The sequence below is a fragment of the Arvicola amphibius genome, chromosome 13 (genome assembly GCF_903992535.2).
Source record: "Arvicola amphibius chromosome 13, mArvAmp1.2, whole genome shotgun sequence".
NCBI classification, from domain to species: domain Eukaryota; kingdom Metazoa; phylum Chordata; class Mammalia; order Rodentia; family Cricetidae; genus Arvicola; species Arvicola amphibius.
In genome coordinates, this window is record NC_052059.1 from 44,079,647 (window position 1) to 44,100,618 (window position 20,972).

Consider the following 20,972-nt stretch of genomic DNA (forward strand, 5'->3'; position numbering starts at 1 on the left):
TTAGTCCAGGGCAAAAGCCTGGGTCTCCGTGGATGGAGCAGGCCACAGATCAGCAACTAGCAGCATTGAAGGGCTATCATTGGCCCCGTTGAGCTCCGCATCATTCCTTTGGCCTGCCCCATCTTCAGCCAGGCCCCAGCAGGGCGAGGCTTTGGCTAGTCTCCGAGCTCCGCCCACCTTGACCTGGAAGGTGGGGGCAGCTTGGCCCCGGGCAGCTGCTGCCCCCTCGTGGCTTCGAGTGCAAATTCACCCTGATTATACCTGAATGTTCACAGGAAGGTTTACAGAACTGAGACCCTCCAGTTCCCAGTAGACCTAGCCTGCCTCCCCAGGTTTACTCTGTGCGGTTTCCATACCCTCTCCATCCCTTTGCCTCTTCCTGTAAGGGCAAATACTGACTCCTTACTCTGTCTGAGTCCTCTTCAAGAGTCTGATTCTTTTTTTGGATTCTTGAGACACCAGGCTGGCCTCGAACTCACAGAGATCCTGCCTCTGCCTCCTGAGTGCTGGGATTAAAAGCATATGCCACTACCCCCCTGTGAGAGTCTGACTTTTGGTTTTGGGTTTTTTTGTTTGTTTGTTTGTTTTTGAGACATGATCCCCCAGTCCTGGAACTTGTTATGTTGACCATGCTGAACCTGAACTCACAGAAATCCTCCTGCCTCCCCTAGAACTATGCTGGGATCAAAGGCTTGTGCCCGAGGAGCTCAACCAGGACACTTGCCATTGTGACTGTTGGTGGCCTCCCCTTTTAGGCACAGATCTTCCGGCAGTCTTCCCACCCTTTTGCAGGAGCCTGCAGAGGGCTGCCAGTTACAGTAGGAATTGTGAGGAGCCAAGAGACAACCAGGGAAGGCAGACACCATAGGTGTTTATTTATAAAAACATTCACAAGCCTGACTTCACTCACCAACATGAGCCACACAGCTAGGACACACGCACACCAGGCCTTGGGAAAGGCTGTCAAGTACTTTGAAGGACAAGAAGGAATGAACACAACTGGTCGGACTTGTGATTTCATAGGGACTAGTGGGGCTCTGGTCCCATGTCTGGAAAGGGAAAAGGTTGAGGAAGGCAATAAATAGGCCCCTGGGTCTGGCCTGCTTTGGTATACTGTAGGTGCATCCCCATGCCAGGGAACCACACCATGTGCCCCTTAGGCAGCGGCAGAAGTCAGAAGGGGCGGAGCCCAGGCAGCTGGTGTAGCAGCAAAAGGTCCCCTGCTGGCTGGAGAGGTAAGATGGCCTGACTCTGCAGAATCTAGCTGTCCATGTCCGAGGGCATCGTCTTTTTCCGGGTTCTGACCTTCATGGAGCGCGAGGTTCCCTTGGGGGAGAGAAAGCCAACATACCATGAGTGGTGTGGGCATGGTAGCTCAACTGCCATCCGTCACACTGTCCTTCCAGCGCACTGACCTCTCGCACCAACGGCTTCCTCCTGACCACCCGGAGGCTCTGGCTGCGGCTCAGAGGTTTCTCTCGGGGCCGGACAGGTGGCTGGGGGGCTACCTCATTGTCCGACCAACACTCTTCCTCTGTGTCACTATCTTGCAGGCCGCCCGCCCGGTACCCTGTGGAAAAGAGGCCAGGGAGGGCAAAGCTGAACATTTCTGCAAGTCTGGAGCCCCTCCCTGCTTCCCTCTAGCCCTCAGAGAGGCAGACTTCCCAGGTCAGCCCTGGGTTCCTTCTCCGCTTACCAATCGGGGGTCTGCGTCGGGGTACCTGGTCTTCCAGGTAGAGGGGATCTTGGTAGGTGGGGGCAGCGGTGTCAGGGATAGAGCGGAGGTCTTGCATGGAGAAGCTCCGCAACCTTCCAGCTAGAGCACCCTGACCCTGGGAGGTGAGGGACGGGAGGCACTGTATTAATGGCAGAGGAGGGCTACTGGGGGAAAGGCTTTAGCGGGGAAGCTGGCCTTCGGCTCATCACTGGGGCTCCAGATTCAGAACTGAACTGGCTCAAAGCTACGGGGAGTGGGGCTGACACTGCGAGCACTGGGGCCCAGAGCACCTTGGTAGCAGCCTGCACAGCAGCTGAGGCAGCGATGTTGAGGCCCCGCTTCCCGAAACTCAGCATGGTCTCGTAGCTGCGCTCCCTTGCCTGCACAATGCACGCATCAATCTCCTGCAGACCCAGAGTGGAGAGCTCAGATCAACAAAGGAGCCATTTCTCTGCGGACCCCGAGAAGTCACTGGTTGTCATTGTCCCTAGCCCACTCCTACCTAGAACCCAGGAGTCAGAACAAAAACTAAGAGCGGGGTTCCCCGTTCACACACCCACTCCACACCTCAATGAGTGTCCCTTCCATTTTTCCATGCCCACATCAACTTCCTGCTGGCATGTCACACCCCTAAAGTCCATTCATGTGTATCACCCAGGTAGAGGAGGAGAGCCAACCCCTTTCACAGTCCCACAGCAAATCTGAAGTGGGCAGGAAATTAGACCCAGGCATCTCCAGTTCTCTGAACCTGAGATACAGGGCTCTCTCTGACACACCCTCTCCCTGAAACAACCTTCTGTGTTCTTCCTCTACTCCCCCTGGGGTACCTTCTCATGGCGGGATAGGGATGGGTGAACAAACTTTCGGTAAAGCAGGCTGGCCCCCTTGGTGTAAGGCGAGAGCAGCCACAGCACGAAGGCCATCTTGATCTCATAGTAAAAAGGGAACCTGTGGGAGCAAGGGGAGGAGTGTGTGAGCCAGGTGCCAGGTGGTGGGTAGGCCTTCCTAACCCATGGCCTGCCAATTCTTGTGCCAGACCAGGAAATGAAGACGTCCGTGAAGGTCTCTGCTGCCATGAAGATTGCAAAGACGATCCAGTACATCATCCACCGGACCTGTGGGTCAGAGTGCACAGAGCTCAGCTTGGGAGCCTGAGGTGCCAACGCCCGCCCCCAGCTGCCCAACCCAGAGATTCCTGAGAGCCAGTCCCACTGCATTGCTGCATTTCCCCACATCTGCTTAGACGGAAGCCCCTGAGAAACCGCCTTTCTCAGTGTGCACCCCAGCATGCTTCACCCACAAGATCTTCCATGGGCCTGCTAATGGCTGGCCCTCCTTCCACGCTCGCTTGACCGCTCTACCCAAGATCTGCCACACCATCAAGCCCCTGGAGTTTGAGAGGCCAGCTCAGGCCTTCCATATCACCAAGTCCTACCACCCCCTCCCTGACTACTCCTCAAAAGTAACCACATTAGTTAAGCTTTCCCGCCAACCCTTTGCACTCACGTATTCTCGAATGTTCTTGCTCTTCACAGCCTTGTAGGAAGCATATGCAGGATACAACATCCCAAATATGAGCCTGGAACAGCAGCCATAGGAAGTGTGAGGGGCACCATGCCCCACCCTCTCCCAGCCAGGTGGCTGATTCCCCCAACTTGGATTCGAGGTGGCAGTGCCTGCCCTGTTTTTCCCGCTTGGCTTGCACAACCCAAGGTGCCTGAGTCAGTGCCCTGGAGGCTGCCTCCCCACCCGGCTGTTTACAAACATCCCAAGCCTGCTCAGGCCTGCACTGGTGGCCCATGGGTACAGGATAGCCTGAGAACACACAACAAGGTGGGTGAGGGCACCAGGCTGTCCCCTCCCACCACACGCAATCAGGCTCAGGGCCACCAGGATGCAGAGAGAGACATCTGGGCCAGGTGTTGGAATATCCAAAAGTGAGGGGTAGACTTGGGAGGCCCAAACTAGGGTGGTGGGTCATGTGGCTGCTCAGAGGGGAAGGAGGCACCTGGGTACTCCGCCCACTGCCGAGCCTATTGCCGTCTCACGGGGCTGTGGGTGGCAAAGCCTGACCCTGCCTGCACCTGCCTGCAGTGTGTGCGCGCGTGTAAGAAGAGTCCCAATCGGTGTACAAGGATGAGGGTTGGGAACAAGGCACTCAGTGACCAAGGTCCCACTTCAGACCTCGAGGACCGTTAAGCGTGCGTTCGGGAAAGGCTGACGGAGTTCAGAAAACTCTCTTCTTTACCAAACGTTCCCAGTTTCCACCCCAAAGGCAGGCTGACACTGGGGATCAGAGGGGGGTCTCACAGGGGTCATACTCACACCACCAGGCGACAGATCATCCAGGACACCATCCTGACAGTCTTGGGGAGGGCCCCCAAGAGACAACCGGAGGGACGCTCACTCAGGAACTGGGGGAAGGAGCCGAGTGGTGCTGCAGTACACCTGTCCCTCGGTGTAGGCAGAGACCACCAACCCTGACCCCGACCCCGCAGTGCGAGGAATCTGTAGAACCCGGAACCAGTGGACTTAGGGCCTTAAAGAGGAAGCCGACTTGGGAGCTGGGAGGGCGGACGCGTTCCTCCGCCCCGCGCCGCGGAATCCTGGCGGCTCAGTCCAACGATTTCTGCCGCGGAGAACCGCGAGTTCGCCCGTTGAGGGCGCCGCTGCTAGTCCCGGGTCGGGATGGCAGGTCCCGATCTCCGCTCTCCCGGGCCGCCGGGGTCCCGGGGTGGCCGACCACCTGCACCAGTGTCCGGGGCGGAGTTTGTAACTCACTTGAAAGTTGCACGGAACCTGGTTCTGCCCAACCCCAGTGCTCAAGCTCGAGGCGCAGGCGCAACGGAGCCTTCAGAGAGAGAGGCGGGGCGAGGTCATGGAAACAAAAGGCCGGTCTCTTAAAGCGGCGACGCCACGCGCATCTCCGAGATGGGGCCACAGGTCGAATAGTGTTCCAGATCTGAAAGGTCAGCAGGTGGAAAGTCACAACGGAAAGACGGAGAGGAACAAAACAACCCGGACCCCTAGTGGCGCACACATGAACCCCTGAGGCCGAGGCAGGAGAATTACCAGTTCAGGCTGGGATACAGATATCTCAAGACACTGCCGCAGATAAACAAAAGGAAAAAAGTTCAGAATGAAAGAAAAAAGTAATTGCATTGGCGTCTCCCAGTGTCCTTTTCTTGGCATTTCTCCCTCTCTGTAAAATGAGATAGAGCACGAAATGAGTGCGTCCAGCTGGGGATTTAGGCACTAGTTGGAAGCAGGTTTGGCTGATTCCACCGTCCTAGTGGTCAAGAGTGGGTCCGGGGTCATCCTTCCAACAGTGGGCTTCAGGGGTCCACTTCTCTCTAAAGCGGTTTTTCAAGATCCATACATCTGGGCAGTCTGACCCCAGTGTCCTGAGAGGCTGATCTGGGTTCATCCAGGTCTTTTCCAGAGGTATGAAATTCTGTTTCCGAATCAAGTAAAAAGATATCCTAAAAATCCCCAAACCCTACAAGGCTCCAAAGCCACAGAGAAACCCGGTCTCTAAAAATAAAATAAAATAAAAATTCCCAAACCAACCCTTGCCGTTTTGTGCAGTGCTTTTGTGCTCATGTATTTACTGCTGTGTGTATGATGGGGTTATTAAAGATTCTTCTTATGAGGTCGGCCACACTGGAGAGGTATAACATTTGATGAAACTTGGGTAATTTATCATTAGTGTCATTATTAGTTTGGTTTTCAAGATAGTTTTTTTTTTTTCCTAGACAGGTTTTCTCTGGGTAACAGAACAGCTCTGGCTGTCCTGGAACTCACTCTGTAGACCAGGCTGGCCTCAAACTCAGAGATCCGCCTGCCTCTGTCTCCCGAGTGCTGGGATTAAAGGCGTGCACCACCACCGCCCAGCTTTAAAATGTTTTTATTTATTCTTTGAGAATATATTTTGATCTTTTTTTTTTTTTTTTGGTTTTTTTAAGACAGGGTTTTTCTGTAGCTTTGGAGTCTGTCCTGGAACTAGCTCTTGTAGACCAGGCTGCCCTTGAACTCACAGAGATCAACCTGTTTCTGCCTCCCAAATGCTGGGGTTAAAGGCATGTGCCACCGCTGCCAGCTTTTTTATTTATTGTTTGAGAATTTCATATAATATATTTTTGATTATATTCTTTGCTATTCCCCACCCAGATGTCATCTGTATGCTTCTTGTTCCTTTTCTCTCTCTGAAAACACACACACATGACTCCGGGGAGAAGCTTCCTCCTGCAGCAGATGGGAACAAATACAGAGACCCACAGTCAGACATATGCAGAGAATGTGAGACTTTGGAACTCTCAGCCCTAAAGGAAAGGTCTCCACCAAATCTCTCCCCTCGGGTCAGGGAGCCCCAAGGAAGAGGAGGCAGAAAGAGCATAAGAGTTCGAGGGGATAGATGATACCAAGAAAAGCAAGGCCCTCTAAATCAACATGGTCGATGCTCATATATGAGCCTACGGAGACGGCCGCAGCTTGCACGGGGCCTGCAGGCACCATGAATCTGCACCAGGTCCTCTGCATACATATCGTGGCTTCCAATTTAGTGTTTTTATGGAATTCCTGAGTGTGTGCACCAGTGGGTCTCTGTTTCTTGTGCCCTCTCTTTTCCTGTTTCCCTTCTGTTTGTTTTGTCCAATTCCAGTGGTAAGTTTTTGCTTTATCTTATTGCATTACATTTTTATTAGCAATTTGAAGCAAAATTATCTGTTTTCAGATGGGAGATGGATCTGGATGGGAGTGGAGGTGAAGAGAGACTGAGAGAAGTAGAGGGATCTATTATGTAATCAGGATATATTATGTGAGAAAAAAGATCCCCTCCCCCGCTGCCGCCACCGGGGTTTCTCTGTGTAACAACAGCCCTGGCTGTCCTGGAACTCACTTTGTAGATCAGTCTAGCCTTGAAGTCACAGAGATCCACCTGCCTCTGCCTCCTGAATACTGGAATTAAAGGTGTGCATCACCACCGCCTGGCCAAACATAAACAACAAAAAAAAATATTGAAAGTAAATTTTCTATTTTCAATAGAATCTACACACACACACACACACACACACACACCCATGGCATCTGGTTTGTGTTGGCCAACTGCTCCGAGCACAGAACCTGCCCTGGAGTGGTTGATTTACCCAGCTGCACTCCATTGGAGAAAATGGTTTCCCTCTCCCAGCAGGCATCAATTTCCAATAGCTTTCTTGGCTAGGGGAAGGACTTGGTACCCGTGTCTCCTTCTCTGTGCTGATATTTTGTCTGGCTCAAGCTTGTGTAGGTCTTATGCATGCTGCCACAGTCTTTGTGAGTTCGTACATGCATCTGCCCCATCGTGTCTGAAGAACACTGTTTCCTTGAAGGCTTCCACCACCTCCTGACCTTACACCCTTCCTGTGTCTGCTTTTGCAGAGATCCCGGAGCCTTGACGGGAGGGCTGTGACATTGACATCCTATTTAGGACTGATTACTTCGGAGTTCCTCACCTTCTGCATGTTGTCCAACTGTGGGTCTCTGTCAACTGTTTACTGCAAGAAGAAGCTTTTCTCATTTTGCTCATGGTCTTAATCTTTGCAAAGATTTTTTTTTTCTACATTTCACTTCTCAGTGAAGTAAATGGCCCAATGTTACCCAGTGGTATTTAGTGCTGGCTAAATGTGTGGTACAGCCAATTTTCTTAGGACTCGGCAGCAGCCGGTGACGAGGGGCTCTGGGAGGGGACATGGGCCAGAAGAAGTTACCCTGATGGGGTGAGTACTCCTGCAAGAAGGGACAAAGCTACGCAGAAGAGAGACTGTGGGTTTTTTACACGGGGGTTTTCTTCCTTTGTGACACCTGCCTCCTGTGCCAGCTGTTCTACAAACAGGGAGATCAGTGTCGCTGACCCTCCCCCCCCACCTCTGCTGCCTTGAGGTAAGGGTGCAAGCCAAGCTACCACAGGGCGTGGGGGTGGAGACACAAGCAGTTACTGCTTTTTATTAGAGCACAGTTAACACCCACCAACTATGAGGATGGAATTGGTAATGACGGGAGTCAGGGAAAGGAGGCTTCTTGGGAATAAACAAACACATGGTGATTATACAGTCTTAATTATTATCATCAATTTTATTGGTATTGCTGGATGTGGGAGCCAGTAATGAAACCTGCCCACAGGAGAAACTCCTCCATGCCTTCAATCTCCCTTGTTCTGTTATGGAGAAACAAAAACACCAAGGCCAGAGACTATTCCAGACACCATCCATCTTGTGAGCCTTTTTTTTTTTTCCAGACAGGGTCCTGTGTAGTGTAGGTATGGCCTTGAACTTCTGATCTTCCTACTTCTTCTTCCCAAGTGCTGATATTGCAGGCGTGTGTCACCATGTGTGTTCATACAGTGCTGGGGCTCAAACCCAGGGCTTCATGTATGCTAGGAAAGCATGAGCTGTATGCCAAATCAGATATATATTTTAATGTGTATGATTGTTTGCTTGCATGTATTTTTGTAAACATGTATGCAGTGCCTGCGGATGTCAGAAGAGGGTGTTGGATCCCCCTGGAACTGGAGTTGCAGGCGACTGTGAGCCTCCATGTGGGTGCTGGAAGGGCAACCAGCGCCCTTAACTGCCGAGCCATTTCTCTGGCCCTTTAGAGCTGATTATTTAGGCAGAAGGTATCCTGTAAGGTCAGCTGTGGTGGCACACTTCTTTAATCCCAGCACTCAGGAGGCAGAGACAGTGAGATCTTTGTGAGTTTGAAGCCAGCCTGGTCTACATATCAGTCAGGGCTACCTAATGAGACCCCGTCTCAAAAACATCAAACAAACAAACACAAAAAGTATTGCCTATCTCCTTGAAGGCAGAAAGATACAGCTGACAGAACTGACTTAGGAAGTGTACAGAGCTATAAAAGAAGGAAGAGACACCCACCCATCACGTGAGAAACCCATGTGAATCCAAATCCTTTGGTACATTCATCCACTGGGTGACTCTAGAACATCCTCCCTGACTCTGGCATCACAGCCTCTTTGTGTGGTATAGACATAGGTGGGCATGTGTGTGTGTGCATGCAGAGGCATGGGTGGGCATGTGTGTGCAGAAGGATAGGAGTGGGTGTGTGTGTGGAGGCAGTGGTAGGCATGTGTGTGTGTGTGTGCGTGTGTGTGTGTGTGCAGAAGCATGGTTGGGTATGTGTGTGTGTACAGAAGGATAGGTGTGGGTGTGGGTGTGGAAGTAGTGGTGGGCATGTGTGTGTGCAGAGGCATGGGTGGGCGTGTGTGTGTGTGTATGTGTGTGTGCGCGCGCGCGCGCGCACAGAGGTATGGTTAGTCATGTGTGTGTGCAAACAGGGGCCTTGCAGAGGGCAGCAGGACGTCTTTCCCAATTATTTCTCTCCAAATTTTTTGTTTACGATAGGGCCTTAATATGTAGGCCTGTCTGGCCTAAAACTTAGAGAGATCCCCTTAACTCTGCCTCATGAATGCGGGATTAACCCAGCTTCCACTCTTTTTTGTTTGTTTTTTTAAGACAGGGTTTCTCTATGTAGTCTTGGCTGTCCTGGAGCTTGTTCTGTAGACCAGGATGGCCTGGAACTCAGACATCTGCCCGTTTCTGCCTCCAGAGTGTGCCTCAACACTACCTGCCATATTTTTTGAGGTAAGGCCTCTCGTTGTTCCTGGAGCCCACTATTTCAGCCAGACTGGTTGGCCCATAAGTCCCGGAGAACATGGACACCCCAGGACCTGTCTCCACTCCTCCAGTGCTGGGATTGCCCTGATGTGCCTCCATGCCTGGCTTTTTGCATAGGTTTTAGGGACCTGGACTCAGATCTCCGCGTCTGTGTGACAGGCACTTTACCCACTCACTAAGCCGTCTCCCCAGGCCAACCGAAGCCGTGTTTTGTGCTAGGCATGGTGGCATCCGCCTGTAAATCCATGCACTTAGGGGACTGAGACTAATTTCAAGGGTTCTCTGGACTACCTAGTAAAAGCCTATCTTAGAAGAAAGAAAAGAAAACCAGCTTCCCCCGCTTGCATTGGCTGGAAAGAGCTGGCCTGGGCCCACTCTGAGCGCTCCCAGCTGGGACGGCCTCTCTCCCACGGAGACTCCTGGCCATGATGCCCGTGCTTGGGAGAGCTAAAGGGCAAGGAGTCAGAGGTCTGATGCTGGGACTGGAGCTTCTCACAGAGGAGGGCGAGGCTGGCAGCCAACTGTCACCCTCCTTGGCTTTGACACAGTTAAGTGGCCTCTAGCTCTTATAGCCTTTGGTCCTGAGTTGTTGACACAGCCACCTAGTTACCCTGAGTTGCTAAGCAGCTCCATGGACCCATGGCTGACCCCCCAGGCAGGTGACCAGACAGCCACGCCACAGAAAGCTGGGCATTCAAGGTTTGCTGGAGAGAATGTCTCTCTCCACTGGAGGGAGTGGCTTGTTAGGAACGGTGTTTATCTTGCAGCTGGGCAACAGAAGGCCAAGGTGTCTGGGAGACTAAAACCATTTCCCTTGGCAACCTCAGTGGGCATGGGTAAGGGTGCATTTGTTTCCCGTTTGAAAAAGGAGGACAGCGGCTGGGGAGGTAGCTGAGTTGGTATAGTGCTTGCCTGGGTATACATAGAGTCCTGGGTTCAATATCCAGCACTATATAAAAATGCCAGGATCATATACAGCTGTAATCCCAGCATTTGGGAAGTGAAGGCAAGAGTCAGAATTCAGTTATCCTTGGCTACACAGTGAGTTTAGGGCCAGCCTTGGCTGCATGAGACCATCTAAGGAAGTAAGGGAGGGAGGGAGGGAGGGAGGCAATCCCAGGATTGGGTAGAGAGGATTCAAGGGTCCCCACTCTGCTAAGAGCACAGGAATGTGAACTTAATTCACATTAAGATGGAAACTTAAACCTGTCCCGTCAAGCTGTGGCCAAGGATAGTGGGGAGGGCTTGGTGCCTGAAGCCACAGATGGGGGTAGTGGGCAGGGGTTCTGAGGGTGCAGCTAGTGGAGGAACCCCCACTCTTTTTTTGTTTTTGTTTTTGTTTTTGTTTTTGTTTTTGTTTTGAGACAGAGTTTCCCTGTAGTTTTTAGAGGCTGTCCTGGAACTAGCTCTTGTAGACCAGGCTGGCCTCTAACTCAGAGATCCGCCTGCCTTTGCCTCCCGAGTGCTGGGATTAAAGGCGTGTGCCACCACTGCCCGGCTGGAACCCCCACTCTTAGAGAGCACCTGTCACCAAGGATTGCCTTTCTTTCACTCCCATGAACCCCATTTCCTGGAGCCACCCCATCACAAATACAATCCTACGGATCAAATAGCTCATAATTATGTTCCAGGCACATTCTTCAAAGGGACCGACAAGCATCCATCTGTGTTTAATACATGTAAATCTCACGAGAGGTAAGCTGGGCTTCGCAGGCACTCGTCTATCCCATGGTAGTTGACCCTGTTGGCTAGGCATCATCAGACCCACTCTGAAGATGAGGAAACTGAGGCACACAGAGGCAAAGTAAAGTGACCAAACGCCATTTGCCCCATTTGCCACTTTTCCTCAGGAAGTGAATGGAAACAGGGCTCTACAAAGTAGGCTTGCCAGATTTGAGGTTCAGGGAAATAGCTGACACCAAGCAAAATAATAGAGCCCATGTCTGTGCATGTGTGATCCAGACTGTGGCGTTCAGAGCATGCTGATGATGCGTGCTCTAGAGCTCTCAGACCTAGGCCCTTGGAACAGATCAGTGATATGTGGTACTCATGGGCATTGTGCGGTTTGAACAGGAATGGCCCCCAGGGGCTCATACATTTGAAGGTTTAATCATCAGGGAATGGCACTGCTTGAGAAGGACTGGGGGTGTGGCCTTGTCAGAGGAAATGTGTCATTAGGAGTGGGCTTTGAGGTTTCAGGAGCCGAAGCCAGACTCAGTGTCTCTTCCTCCCCCACTGCCTGCAGATCTAGATGTAGAACTCTCAGCTCCTTCTCCAGCATCACGTCTGCCTGCATGGTGCCACACTTCCCTGATGGGGAACTTCAGCCAATCAAATGCTGTTTAAGGTGTGTCCCCCTGGGGCCACACAAAACAAATAAAAAGATCCAGGTGTGCATGCTGGTAATGTACTAAACCTCTGAACTGCAGGCCAGCGCCAGTTAAGTGGGTTTTTTGTTTGTTTGTTTTGTCTTTTTTTTAATACTGTTTTTTAAATATTTATTTATTTATTATGTATACAACATTCTGTCTGTGTGTATGCCTGCAGGCCAGAAGAGGGCACCAGACCCCATTACAGATAGTTGTGAGCCACCATGTGGTTGCTGGGAATTGAACTCAGGACCTTTGGAAGAGCAGGCAATGCTCTTAACCTCTGAGCCATCTCTCCAGCCCCTTGTCTTGTTTTTTTAATTAGATTTGCCATGGTGTCCTGGCTCACACCTTTAATCCCAGCACTCAGGAGGCAGAGCATGAGGATCTCTGAGTTTGAGGCTAGCCTGGTCTACAGAGTGAGTTCCAGGAAAGACTCCAAAGCTACACAAAGAAACTCTCTGTGTCTCAAAAAACAAAACAAAAAAACAACACCCCAAACAAACAAACAAACAAACAAACAAAAGGATTTGCCATGGTGCCTCTTCACAGAAACAGACACCCTAAGAGAGACATATATGTGACATGTGAGAGCTGAAAGGGGCCATGGAAAAACAGGTGAGAAGCAGGAGAAGGGAAGGGGTATGTGTGTGTGTGTGTGTGTGTGTGTGTGTGTGTGTGTTTGTGTTTGGGGAGGGGTCACACACTCCAGCACTCCACTGCTGGAGTTATTGTCATATCTACCCTTTCTGTCTCTTTCCCTGTTTCTTTTCACATAAGATCCAAGGCTGGGTGGTGAGGAATGACAAAGAGGGAAGTCCCGCAATGGAGCACAGCAGTTTTGCAGCACAGAGCTATGTGCCTGCCCCAAGATGCTCCACATTCCCCAGTGAGCCTGGTCATCGCTTTCGCCCTGGTCCCTGCCTAATGCTCTCTTCCCCCTCTCCCTTCGCGAGAGGTTCTTACTGTAGTCTCAGGAATAGACAGATTGGCAGCAGGCAGGAAAGGGACGGATGCCGCTGCATCTGCTGGCACCAAGGCCGGAGGAGCTCGATGTCAGGCGCAAAGCCACGGGTTTGTTTTCAGAAGAGCAGGGAGCCAAAGGAGGCTCCTGGGTAGCAGATGACATAATGGAGAGATGTTTCAGGAAGGCCAGACTAGAAGGATCTAAGAAACAGGCTGGCAGGAGGGACCTGGAGACTCTAGTAATGAGGACAGAGCTGGATAAAGGTTGTAGCGGGGTAAGGGGAAAACAAAGAATGCTCATTTGGAAACCCTCAGAGATGGAGAATTGATAGCTGGTTAAAAGTGGGAAGAAGGACCAAGATGTTACCTAGGACTCCAGGGTGCCTCGGCTTGGTGGGGGGCCATGACAATGGCAGATATTTGCCCAGTGGGGAGTTCAGGGAGGAGATGGTAGAAGACAGGGTTGCTGAGGGCTGACCACGTCTTTGCCTTGTTGCTTAACGTCATCCTGACAAAGGGATGACATTATGTCTTAGCAGGTGGCAGGCCTGTACTACACTGGGCTGTGAGTCAGACCCAGGTGGAGGAGACTCATCACACAGCCCAACACCTGAATGGCATCACCGTGAACTCCTGACCCTAGTGCCAGCTGACCTTGTCAATGCCCATTGCTCTGAGGGAAAGGAGCCAAGAGGAAGAGGATCTGGAAGTTGGTGTGGTCCCTGCGTGTAGCAGGAACAGGTACACAACCCTGGCTCTGCTCCTAATAACACACCCTGAGGACACCTGAGAGCTAGCGGTAGGGTGGAACTTTTTATTTGAAGCGAGCGAATAGCATTGCACCCCTCCCCCTGCCTTAAGGCATCAGGCCCCAAGAAAATCCTCTCAATCCGGCCATTTCCTGCTTCTGGGCCGCTGTTTCCAGTGGACAGCAGAGGGCAGCAGAAGCCTGATTCCCAGGTGCCCTTCTTGCCACCCTCATCCTGCCTCCACCGAGTCACACTTCCAGGGGCACCTCTATGGGATGGAGAGGTGCCAGGGGCCCTAACATGTGCCTGGCACTCACCCAAGTGGCTCAGGCATTCTCAGGTGTTGCCTTGGCCAGGCATTCTATCCACCCAAGGTGCAGTCTCCACATCTCCAAGGTGGGGCCCTAGAGGAGATGGCCCGATCTTGAAAAAGCAATCGCTACCCAGGGAAAGCCTTCCCACCTCTGTCCAGGCGAGCTGGGATTGAGTCAGGGAAGAAAGCTCTAGTGAGAAGCAAGGTATCCTGCACCACGAAGAACCCAGTTGCTGTTGCCTCTGTTGCTGTTATTGCTTCAGGATGAAGGCGCTTTGTCCCCAGGAGGCCACAGCCACGCTTACTGTTATTATCCTCATTAGCCACATGGGGGGCACACTGGAGTGAGCGGAGGAGGTGTCAGTGCTGTAAGGCACCCTCCAAGAAGAGCAGCTAGGTGACAGCAGGGAAGCCTGTTTGCTTAGCACCCAGTCTGCACGTGTGCACACTCCCAGACATGTGCATATATGGAAAGAGGGGTGTGGCCGGGTATGCACAGGTACGTAACCGAGGATGTCCAACAGTGTCCACGGGTGCATGCGGAAGGAGCATGGCGTGGGCACACCTGGAGAGAGGCTGCAACTGCGGATGCCAAACAGGCACACCGACACCTCGAGCATCCACAGGAAAGGCCAGGGGGCAGAAGGCTAAGCCGAGAAGAAAAGGCGGTGGCTCACCCTCTCCTGCACCCGTTGCGTCGCTCAGACACACTTAGCGAGGGAGCAGAGCATGGGGGCGCTGTAGATAAGGGTGTACACATAGAGGAGAACCTGAACTCTGGGTGCCTGGTGCATACATAGGTGCTGATTACAGTAATAGGGATGGCTTCCCGGGTCTGAGCCCAGGCCCACTTCTGTGTGTATGTGGGGGGGGGGGCACAGATATAGGTCAGCCACATGTGACTTCGCTTGGAGCCACAAGTTGCTCACAGAGGTTTCCACCCATCTTACAGCACCACCCTGAGGAACCCAAAGGACTTAACTTCCTTCTAGGCACTGAGATCCACCACAACATGTCGGTACACCAGGGTTTGTCCCTTGAAGCTGGGGGCTAGGAGCAGCTGGGCATCTCCAGCAGGCATATAGCAGAAGGCCCGAGGGGCCTGTACAGCCAGCTCCTGGAACCGTACAAACTTCTGTCGCCCCTCGTCCCACTGGTAAATCTGCGTGAAGGAGAAGTCACTGCCCAGTGCCAAGTAGCGGTGGCCACCCACCAGGAAGGGCTGGAGGGCCAGCGAACCCCGGGAGGGGAGGGCCTGCACCTCAGAGAAACGGGTACCCTCCCAGCGCAGGATCTTGGAGTCACCGATGTAGCGACTAAGACACAGGTAGCTGTCGCGGCCAGCACGGAAGTGTTTCACGGCCTGGGCGTCAGGCACCTGAGTCACCTCTCCCTGGGCCACAAACTGCTTCTGAGAACGACTCCACTGATAGATGACGGGGGCCTGAGAGCTGCTAGACACAATCAGCCGCGGCTTGCCCTCACCGTCAACAAACTCCAGGTCAGTGTCGCGGTGCCAGGCGTGCAGGGCCTGGTGGGAATAGAAGCCATTCTGGTGCCAGCGGTAGAGGCTAGTGGCGCCTGCCTTGGAGCTATCGGCCACGGCAAAGTACCAGTCACCATCAATGCGGAAGGCTTCCAGGTCATTGGGCTTACGCACGCGCTGGGGGTCGATGTCCTGCAGCTTGGTGAAACGTGTGGTGTTGGGGTCCCAGTGGTAAATGTACGAGCCACCAAACAGCTGGGCCACGATGACATAGAGCTGGCCATCCACCACCATCGGCTTGCAGTGCACAGCTGAGGGGGCTGCCGGGACAGAGGCAGGTGGAATCAGGCAGCTTCACGTAGCGCCCCCCTTTCTCACCCAAATGAAAGATCAACATGCAAACGTGCCCCACAACTGAGATCTGCTACAGAATCCCATTCCCAGCACAGTGCCACCCAGAACTCAGGGTCCATAATTGGTTTTGTTTATTCATGGAGACAGGGAAGCCCTGGCTGACCCGGACCTTATGATATAGACCAGGCTGGTCTTGAACTTGCAGTGATTTTCTTTCTCTACCTCCCAAGTGCTGGGATTACAAGTGTGAGCCACCATACCCAGCAAGCTTTGCTTTGTTTTGTTTTGTATTTTCCCTCTGAGACAGGGTCTCGCTATATAGTCAAGTCTGGTTTTGAATTCTTCATATTTCCCCTTCACCTCTCAAATGCTGGGATTATAGGTGTGAACATTCATTAATCCAGGATTTTGTATGTGTTAGGTAAGCACTTTACCCAGTGAGCTTCATCCTTAGTTCTCAGTATTGAATTTACCTATTTTTTTGACATGGAGTCTTTCTACTATGTTGCCCTGGCTGACCTTGAACTCACAGAGACACATCTTCTTTGCTTCCCAAGTACTGGAATTAAAGGCATGCATTCTATAATACTATTCTGTAGCTACTGGCCTTTCTCAAACCCAGTAAAATATTTAGGGGCAGAAAAAATTTTCACCCATCCTTATTCCTTTGAGAATTGACTGGAGCTGGACAATAGAGCCTTCTGCCACCTTCCCCTGGATAGGCCCAGCACAGGCAGGTCACAGGCAGCTACCTGGAATTCTGTCATAGTCTCGAAGCTGGCGTTCCACGTAGTCCCACTTTAGGATGGTGCAGGCACTGGCACCCGGCTGGGCCAGTGCCAGATAGAGGTCGCTGGAGTAAAGGAAGGGTTCCGCTGACACTGCGGGGAAGGACAGAGTCTGGTAGAGGACGAAATCTGCAGGGACAAGAGGCACAGGTGGGTGGGATCCACACAAAGGAAAAAGGCACTAGCCCGCTGGGCGGCAGCTGGGACCTGGCTACAGAAGCTGGGCACGCCCAGCTGGGTGGCCTTCAGTCAGAGGCCAGGTCCATCCTACCGGTGGTGATGCAGTCGAACTCCCGAAGGGGCAAGTCTTGCACCTTGTGCTCCTGGAAGCGGGGCGGGCTGGCACAGTAGATGGGGGCCACCGTGGTGTTGGTGTGTGCCAGCCACTCCACCAGCCACTTCACCTTGCAGTCACAGTTAAGGGCATTGCCCCGGAGGTCTCTGGATTGGGAGGGAGGGACACAGAGGGGGAGAGCCTCAGCGGCTCTGCCCAGCAGCCTCCCTGGCCTTCAGAGGCTGCTGGGAAAGGCTCACAGTCCCCACAACACAGGCGTGGTCAAAGGCGTGCTGGCTGAACTTAGGTCCTGTTTGCTTACCACCTGACCAGGTGCCTTTTTTTGTTTGTTTGTTTTTTAACTTGTAATTTAAATTTTTGTGACTCTGGGGATTGGAGCCAGGGCCTAGCACTCTCTAGGCAAGTGCTCCAAATCACCAGTACTACTTTTACTTTTTAATCATAAGACAAAATTTTACTGCTTGTGATCCTCCTGCTCGGCCTCCTGAGTGTCTGAGATTACAGGCCTATAAAGTTGGCCCTGATAGCCAGGCACCTTTTGCAGTGGCCAACCTATCCCATTTCATGTTGCTTCCCTATTCCTCCAACATTGACAGAATTCAGGAATCTCTCTCTCTCTCTCTCTCTCTCTCTCTCTCTCTCTCTATATATATATATATATATATATATATATGGCAAATGACTGCAGATATACTAGAGTTCTTTACTGTTAATTCAAATCAACCATACATTAAAAACATGACGAGTTTTCTGTACATATCTAATATACATTTGAGGAGGATTATGGAGACTTCAAGAGCCCCAATTTGGAAGGCTCTCAGCTATACCTAACTACCTCATCTTCTCAAAGTCCCCAAACCTAACCCCTTCCCAGTCTCTGATCACTCTAATTCTGGCTTCCACTCTACTCCCTCCAGGGGTATGCCCCTCTGTTGCATTGTGGGAAGAGGCAGAATTCAGGCCTTACAAGTCACTCAGGATATCCAGGGGACGAAAGATGTCTCTGGGCAGTGTCTGCAGGTTATTATTGGCCAGTGAGCTGCAAGAAAGATCCCAGGGTCACCTAAAAACCATGACCAAGATCCAGGGAAATCCAGGAGACACACGGGTCCTAGTCCCACGAAGGCACAGGTATCAGGTACTCACAGGTGTGTCAAGGACTTGAGTCCTCGAAAGGTAAACTTGGAAAGTGCCCAGATGTCATTGTTCTCGATGAAGCTGGAGAAAATAAGAATCTGCTTCAGTTGCCATTCAGAATCAAAGACCCCCGGCACTGATTTCCTTACATCTGAGGCCAGAACCAAGCCCAGGAGCTGGAGACAGGCTTCTATAGCATGCAGTAACATCACAGCAGTAGTGACTGGGTGTTAGGCAAGATAACAGGGGCATGGGTGAAATGGCCTTCTGCTCCATCCTACTGTCGGGAGCCTGAGGGCTCTTCCCTCCCATCCCACTCCTAGCTAGCCTTCTCATTCACTGCACTTCCCTTCAGCCCGTTCAGGCGAGGGCTCCCTCCTTCTACCCTGCCGTTGACCCTTCCCTCCCACACACAGGTACTGCAGGTGCGACAGTCCTATGAAGGCATTGTCTCCAATGAGCGTGAACTTGTTGGAGTTGAGTAACCTGGGGAGACAAAGGTGGAATTAGAACTTGCAAGGATGTGCCTGCTGCCCATGCTGCCCATGCCCCACCCTTGAGCTTCCTCAAGATCTGCCTGCCCTTCCTCCAAACCTCAGGATCCCCTGGACAGCAAGACCAGGTGTGAACTTGTTTTCCATATCACAAGCTCCCCTTTTGCTCCTAAATATGATGGGAGGCTGTTGCCCTGGCAACTTGGCTCCTGGTCCACCTCCATAGCATCTCCTCTTCCTGTCTTCTCACCCTCCCTGCAACCCACTCTATCCCTGCGCAGACAGCTGTCCACCATGCCTCCCAAACACTGATCCCTGTAGTTATCTGTATCAAAGAGGACCCCCTTCCTTGAAGCGCCCAGTCTTTGGCACTGGCCCACGCCCTTACACCCAATTCCCTGGGGTCTCCAGAGCAGCCAAATCTGTCTTCTACATCCCACATTCTTGGCTTCTGTGTGCAGTTTCTTTGCTGCCTGGCCTCCTGACCCCAGGCCACTCCACCTTTTGCAGCATTTTCTAGCAGGGCATCTGCATTTTCTAACACTACTTGCACCTACTCTCCCACAAGCTCAGCATCTATCTGACTCTAGCAAGTTCCCACCCGCCCTTCCACAAGGCCATCCATACAAGAACTGTAACAGTGGCAGGTGGGAGAAGGCTCCGTCTTGGATCTCTGAGAACGCAGCATTCACCAGGGTCCTGCAAAGGAACATAGGAATCAATATTAGGTAAACATCTGAAGGACCTGTACTGGGCACAGGTAGACAGAGCAGCCCCACCTGCATCTGTCCTTTACTTCCCAAACTCAATGCCCTCCTTTACCCTTTTTCTCCCCTGCTGCTTCCAGGAGTACCAGAGGCCCCGAGGCTCCCCTTTGCTCCCAGTCAACAGCAGGTTCCATTACCATCACCATTGTCATTATCCAAAACCCACAATGTGTTGGTGCTGCTGAGGGATGGGGCAGCAAGATGTGGGACCTGGCAGCCTCTCCAGTCCCACAGGCAAGGGACAGGGTCATGGGCCAGTTGCTGCAAGTGAGGCTGGTCCAGCTGTGTGCACAACAGCAGACCCAGGGGCAGGAGTCTGGCCCGTGCCAAGATACCACGAGGGCCATCTCACTTGTCACCCCTCCCCCTGATTCCATCAGTCCTCCTGCTTTCTGCCCTTGGTGTGACCTCACAGGGAGGGGCCAGCATGCTCCAACCCACACTTAGTAGGTCTCATTACGCTACTGGTGATGATTCATTCTTGGCCATGAACTCTGGCTTTCCCGAGCTATGGCTGCTGTAGGATTGCAGAACTCTCTGCAGACTGGGGCCTGAAAGTCCCCAGTTCTGAGGAACCCCGGGGAGTGCTCCAGGTCTGCATCCTCTGAAAAGAGGAACAGGGTTTCTCTCTTCCAGACCCCTCGGTGCCCTCCTTCCCCGCCCCCCCCCTCCTCAAGGCTATGTACACACTCACAGGGAGATGACCTCTGAAGGCAGGTTCTTGGGCACTGCCTTAGAGTCCACGCAGAAGGCGGTGTCCCTGGTGCAGGAGCAGCTGGGTGGGCAGGGGGGCGTCTTAGGAGGCTTCTTGGCACTGGCTTGCAGCATTAGGCAAAAACCCAGCGTAGACAGCACCAGTAGTCTGCGCCCAGGGCCCAGCCTGGCTCGTAGCCCGGCCATGCCTCCTACAGGGTCTCCCCTAACACCACCGGCCTGCCTGCGCCCCGCTGCTCCCTGCAGGCTGCTCTGCTCCTCTCGGGAGCTTCCACCTCCGGCTGCCGCAGCTCTGGGCGACCTGCACTCTAGGCGCCACCTATTCCTCCTGACCTCAGGCGCTGTCTGCAGTCCTTTCAGCTCGGAAGCGCTGCGCGGAACTGGGACCGCAACTACCGGCTGCCGGGGCTGGTGGACGCGGACTGCGGCGCGGGCGGCGGGGGCGCGCGCGGGGGCGGAGCGGGGAGGCCCAGGCCGGGCGCCCGCGGGAGAGCAGCCAAAGGATGGAGTGGTTGCACCCGTCCGCAGCGTGCCCTACCAAGCCACCAGCCTGTGTCTGATCTCCAGGGCCGTGTGTGTAGCGAGTGCATTTGTATGAGAATGTGCATGTGCACCGGTGCACATGAATCTGTAGACCTACATGCACCTGTGTGTATGTCTTGGCTATGAGGGGGCGTAGAATTCAGGGGTATGTCGCAAGTGACTCACATACATCCAAGTTGGCATGAGAGATTGGGAGCTTGAGGGTGCGAGCGTATTTGCATCAGCTGAGGAACAGAGTGTGCCCTTGTGCCTGTGAGCTGGAAAGGGAAAGGTAACCACTGACGCTGGAGTGGGAAGTGTGGAATCCGGGAACGTTTCACACGGCACGACCGCAGTCCGATGGAGCTGGTAGCACCTTGGATGTGCTCCAGCTCAGGTCTTTGTTTTATCAGCAAGGAAGCTGAGGCCACAAGAAAGGGAAAAGAAGCCAAACTCTGTATCTCTACAGTGTACTTGACATGGTTAATTGGCTGGTCCTTTGATGGGAAGGGACATTAATTCCCTTCTACAGATAAGGAAAGTGTAGCCTTAGGTCCAGAACTCCAACTTCAAGTTCACAGCAACCCTTCTCTACCAGTGCCCTTCAAAGGGAAACTTAAGAAGTCCAAAGCTC

General features: G+C 52.7%; 2 protein-coding genes across 2 annotated transcripts; both read right to left on the bottom strand.

The window, feature by feature from the left end:
* Window positions 1–851: 851 nt before the first annotated feature.
* Reep4 (receptor accessory protein 4) lies at window positions 852–4,542 on the bottom strand. Its single transcript, XM_038310129.1, has 8 exons — window positions 4,043–4,542; window positions 3,224–3,296; window positions 2,756–2,832; window positions 2,545–2,665; window positions 2,008–2,121; window positions 1,697–1,832; window positions 1,416–1,570; window positions 852–1,326 (listed from the first exon to the last, which is right to left on the bottom strand). Exons 1-8 carry the CDS (start codon window positions 4,072–4,074, stop codon window positions 1,261–1,263), a joined length of 774 nt encoding a protein of 257 aa, XP_038166057.1. The 5' UTR covers window positions 4,075–4,542; the 3' UTR covers window positions 852–1,260.
* Window positions 4,543–14,769: 10,227 nt separating this feature from the next.
* Lgi3 (leucine rich repeat LGI family member 3) lies at window positions 14,770–20,002 on the bottom strand. The gene is made up of 8 exons (XM_038310564.1): window positions 19,797–20,002; window positions 18,963–19,034; window positions 18,256–18,327; window positions 17,851–17,922; window positions 17,672–17,743; window positions 16,681–16,850; window positions 16,374–16,538; window positions 14,770–15,587 (listed from the first exon to the last, which is right to left on the bottom strand). The coding sequence occupies exons 1-8, from the start codon at window positions 20,000–20,002 to the stop codon at window positions 14,770–14,772; spliced, it is 1,647 nt and encodes a 548-aa protein (XP_038166492.1).
* Window positions 20,003–20,972: the final 970 nt, after the last annotated feature.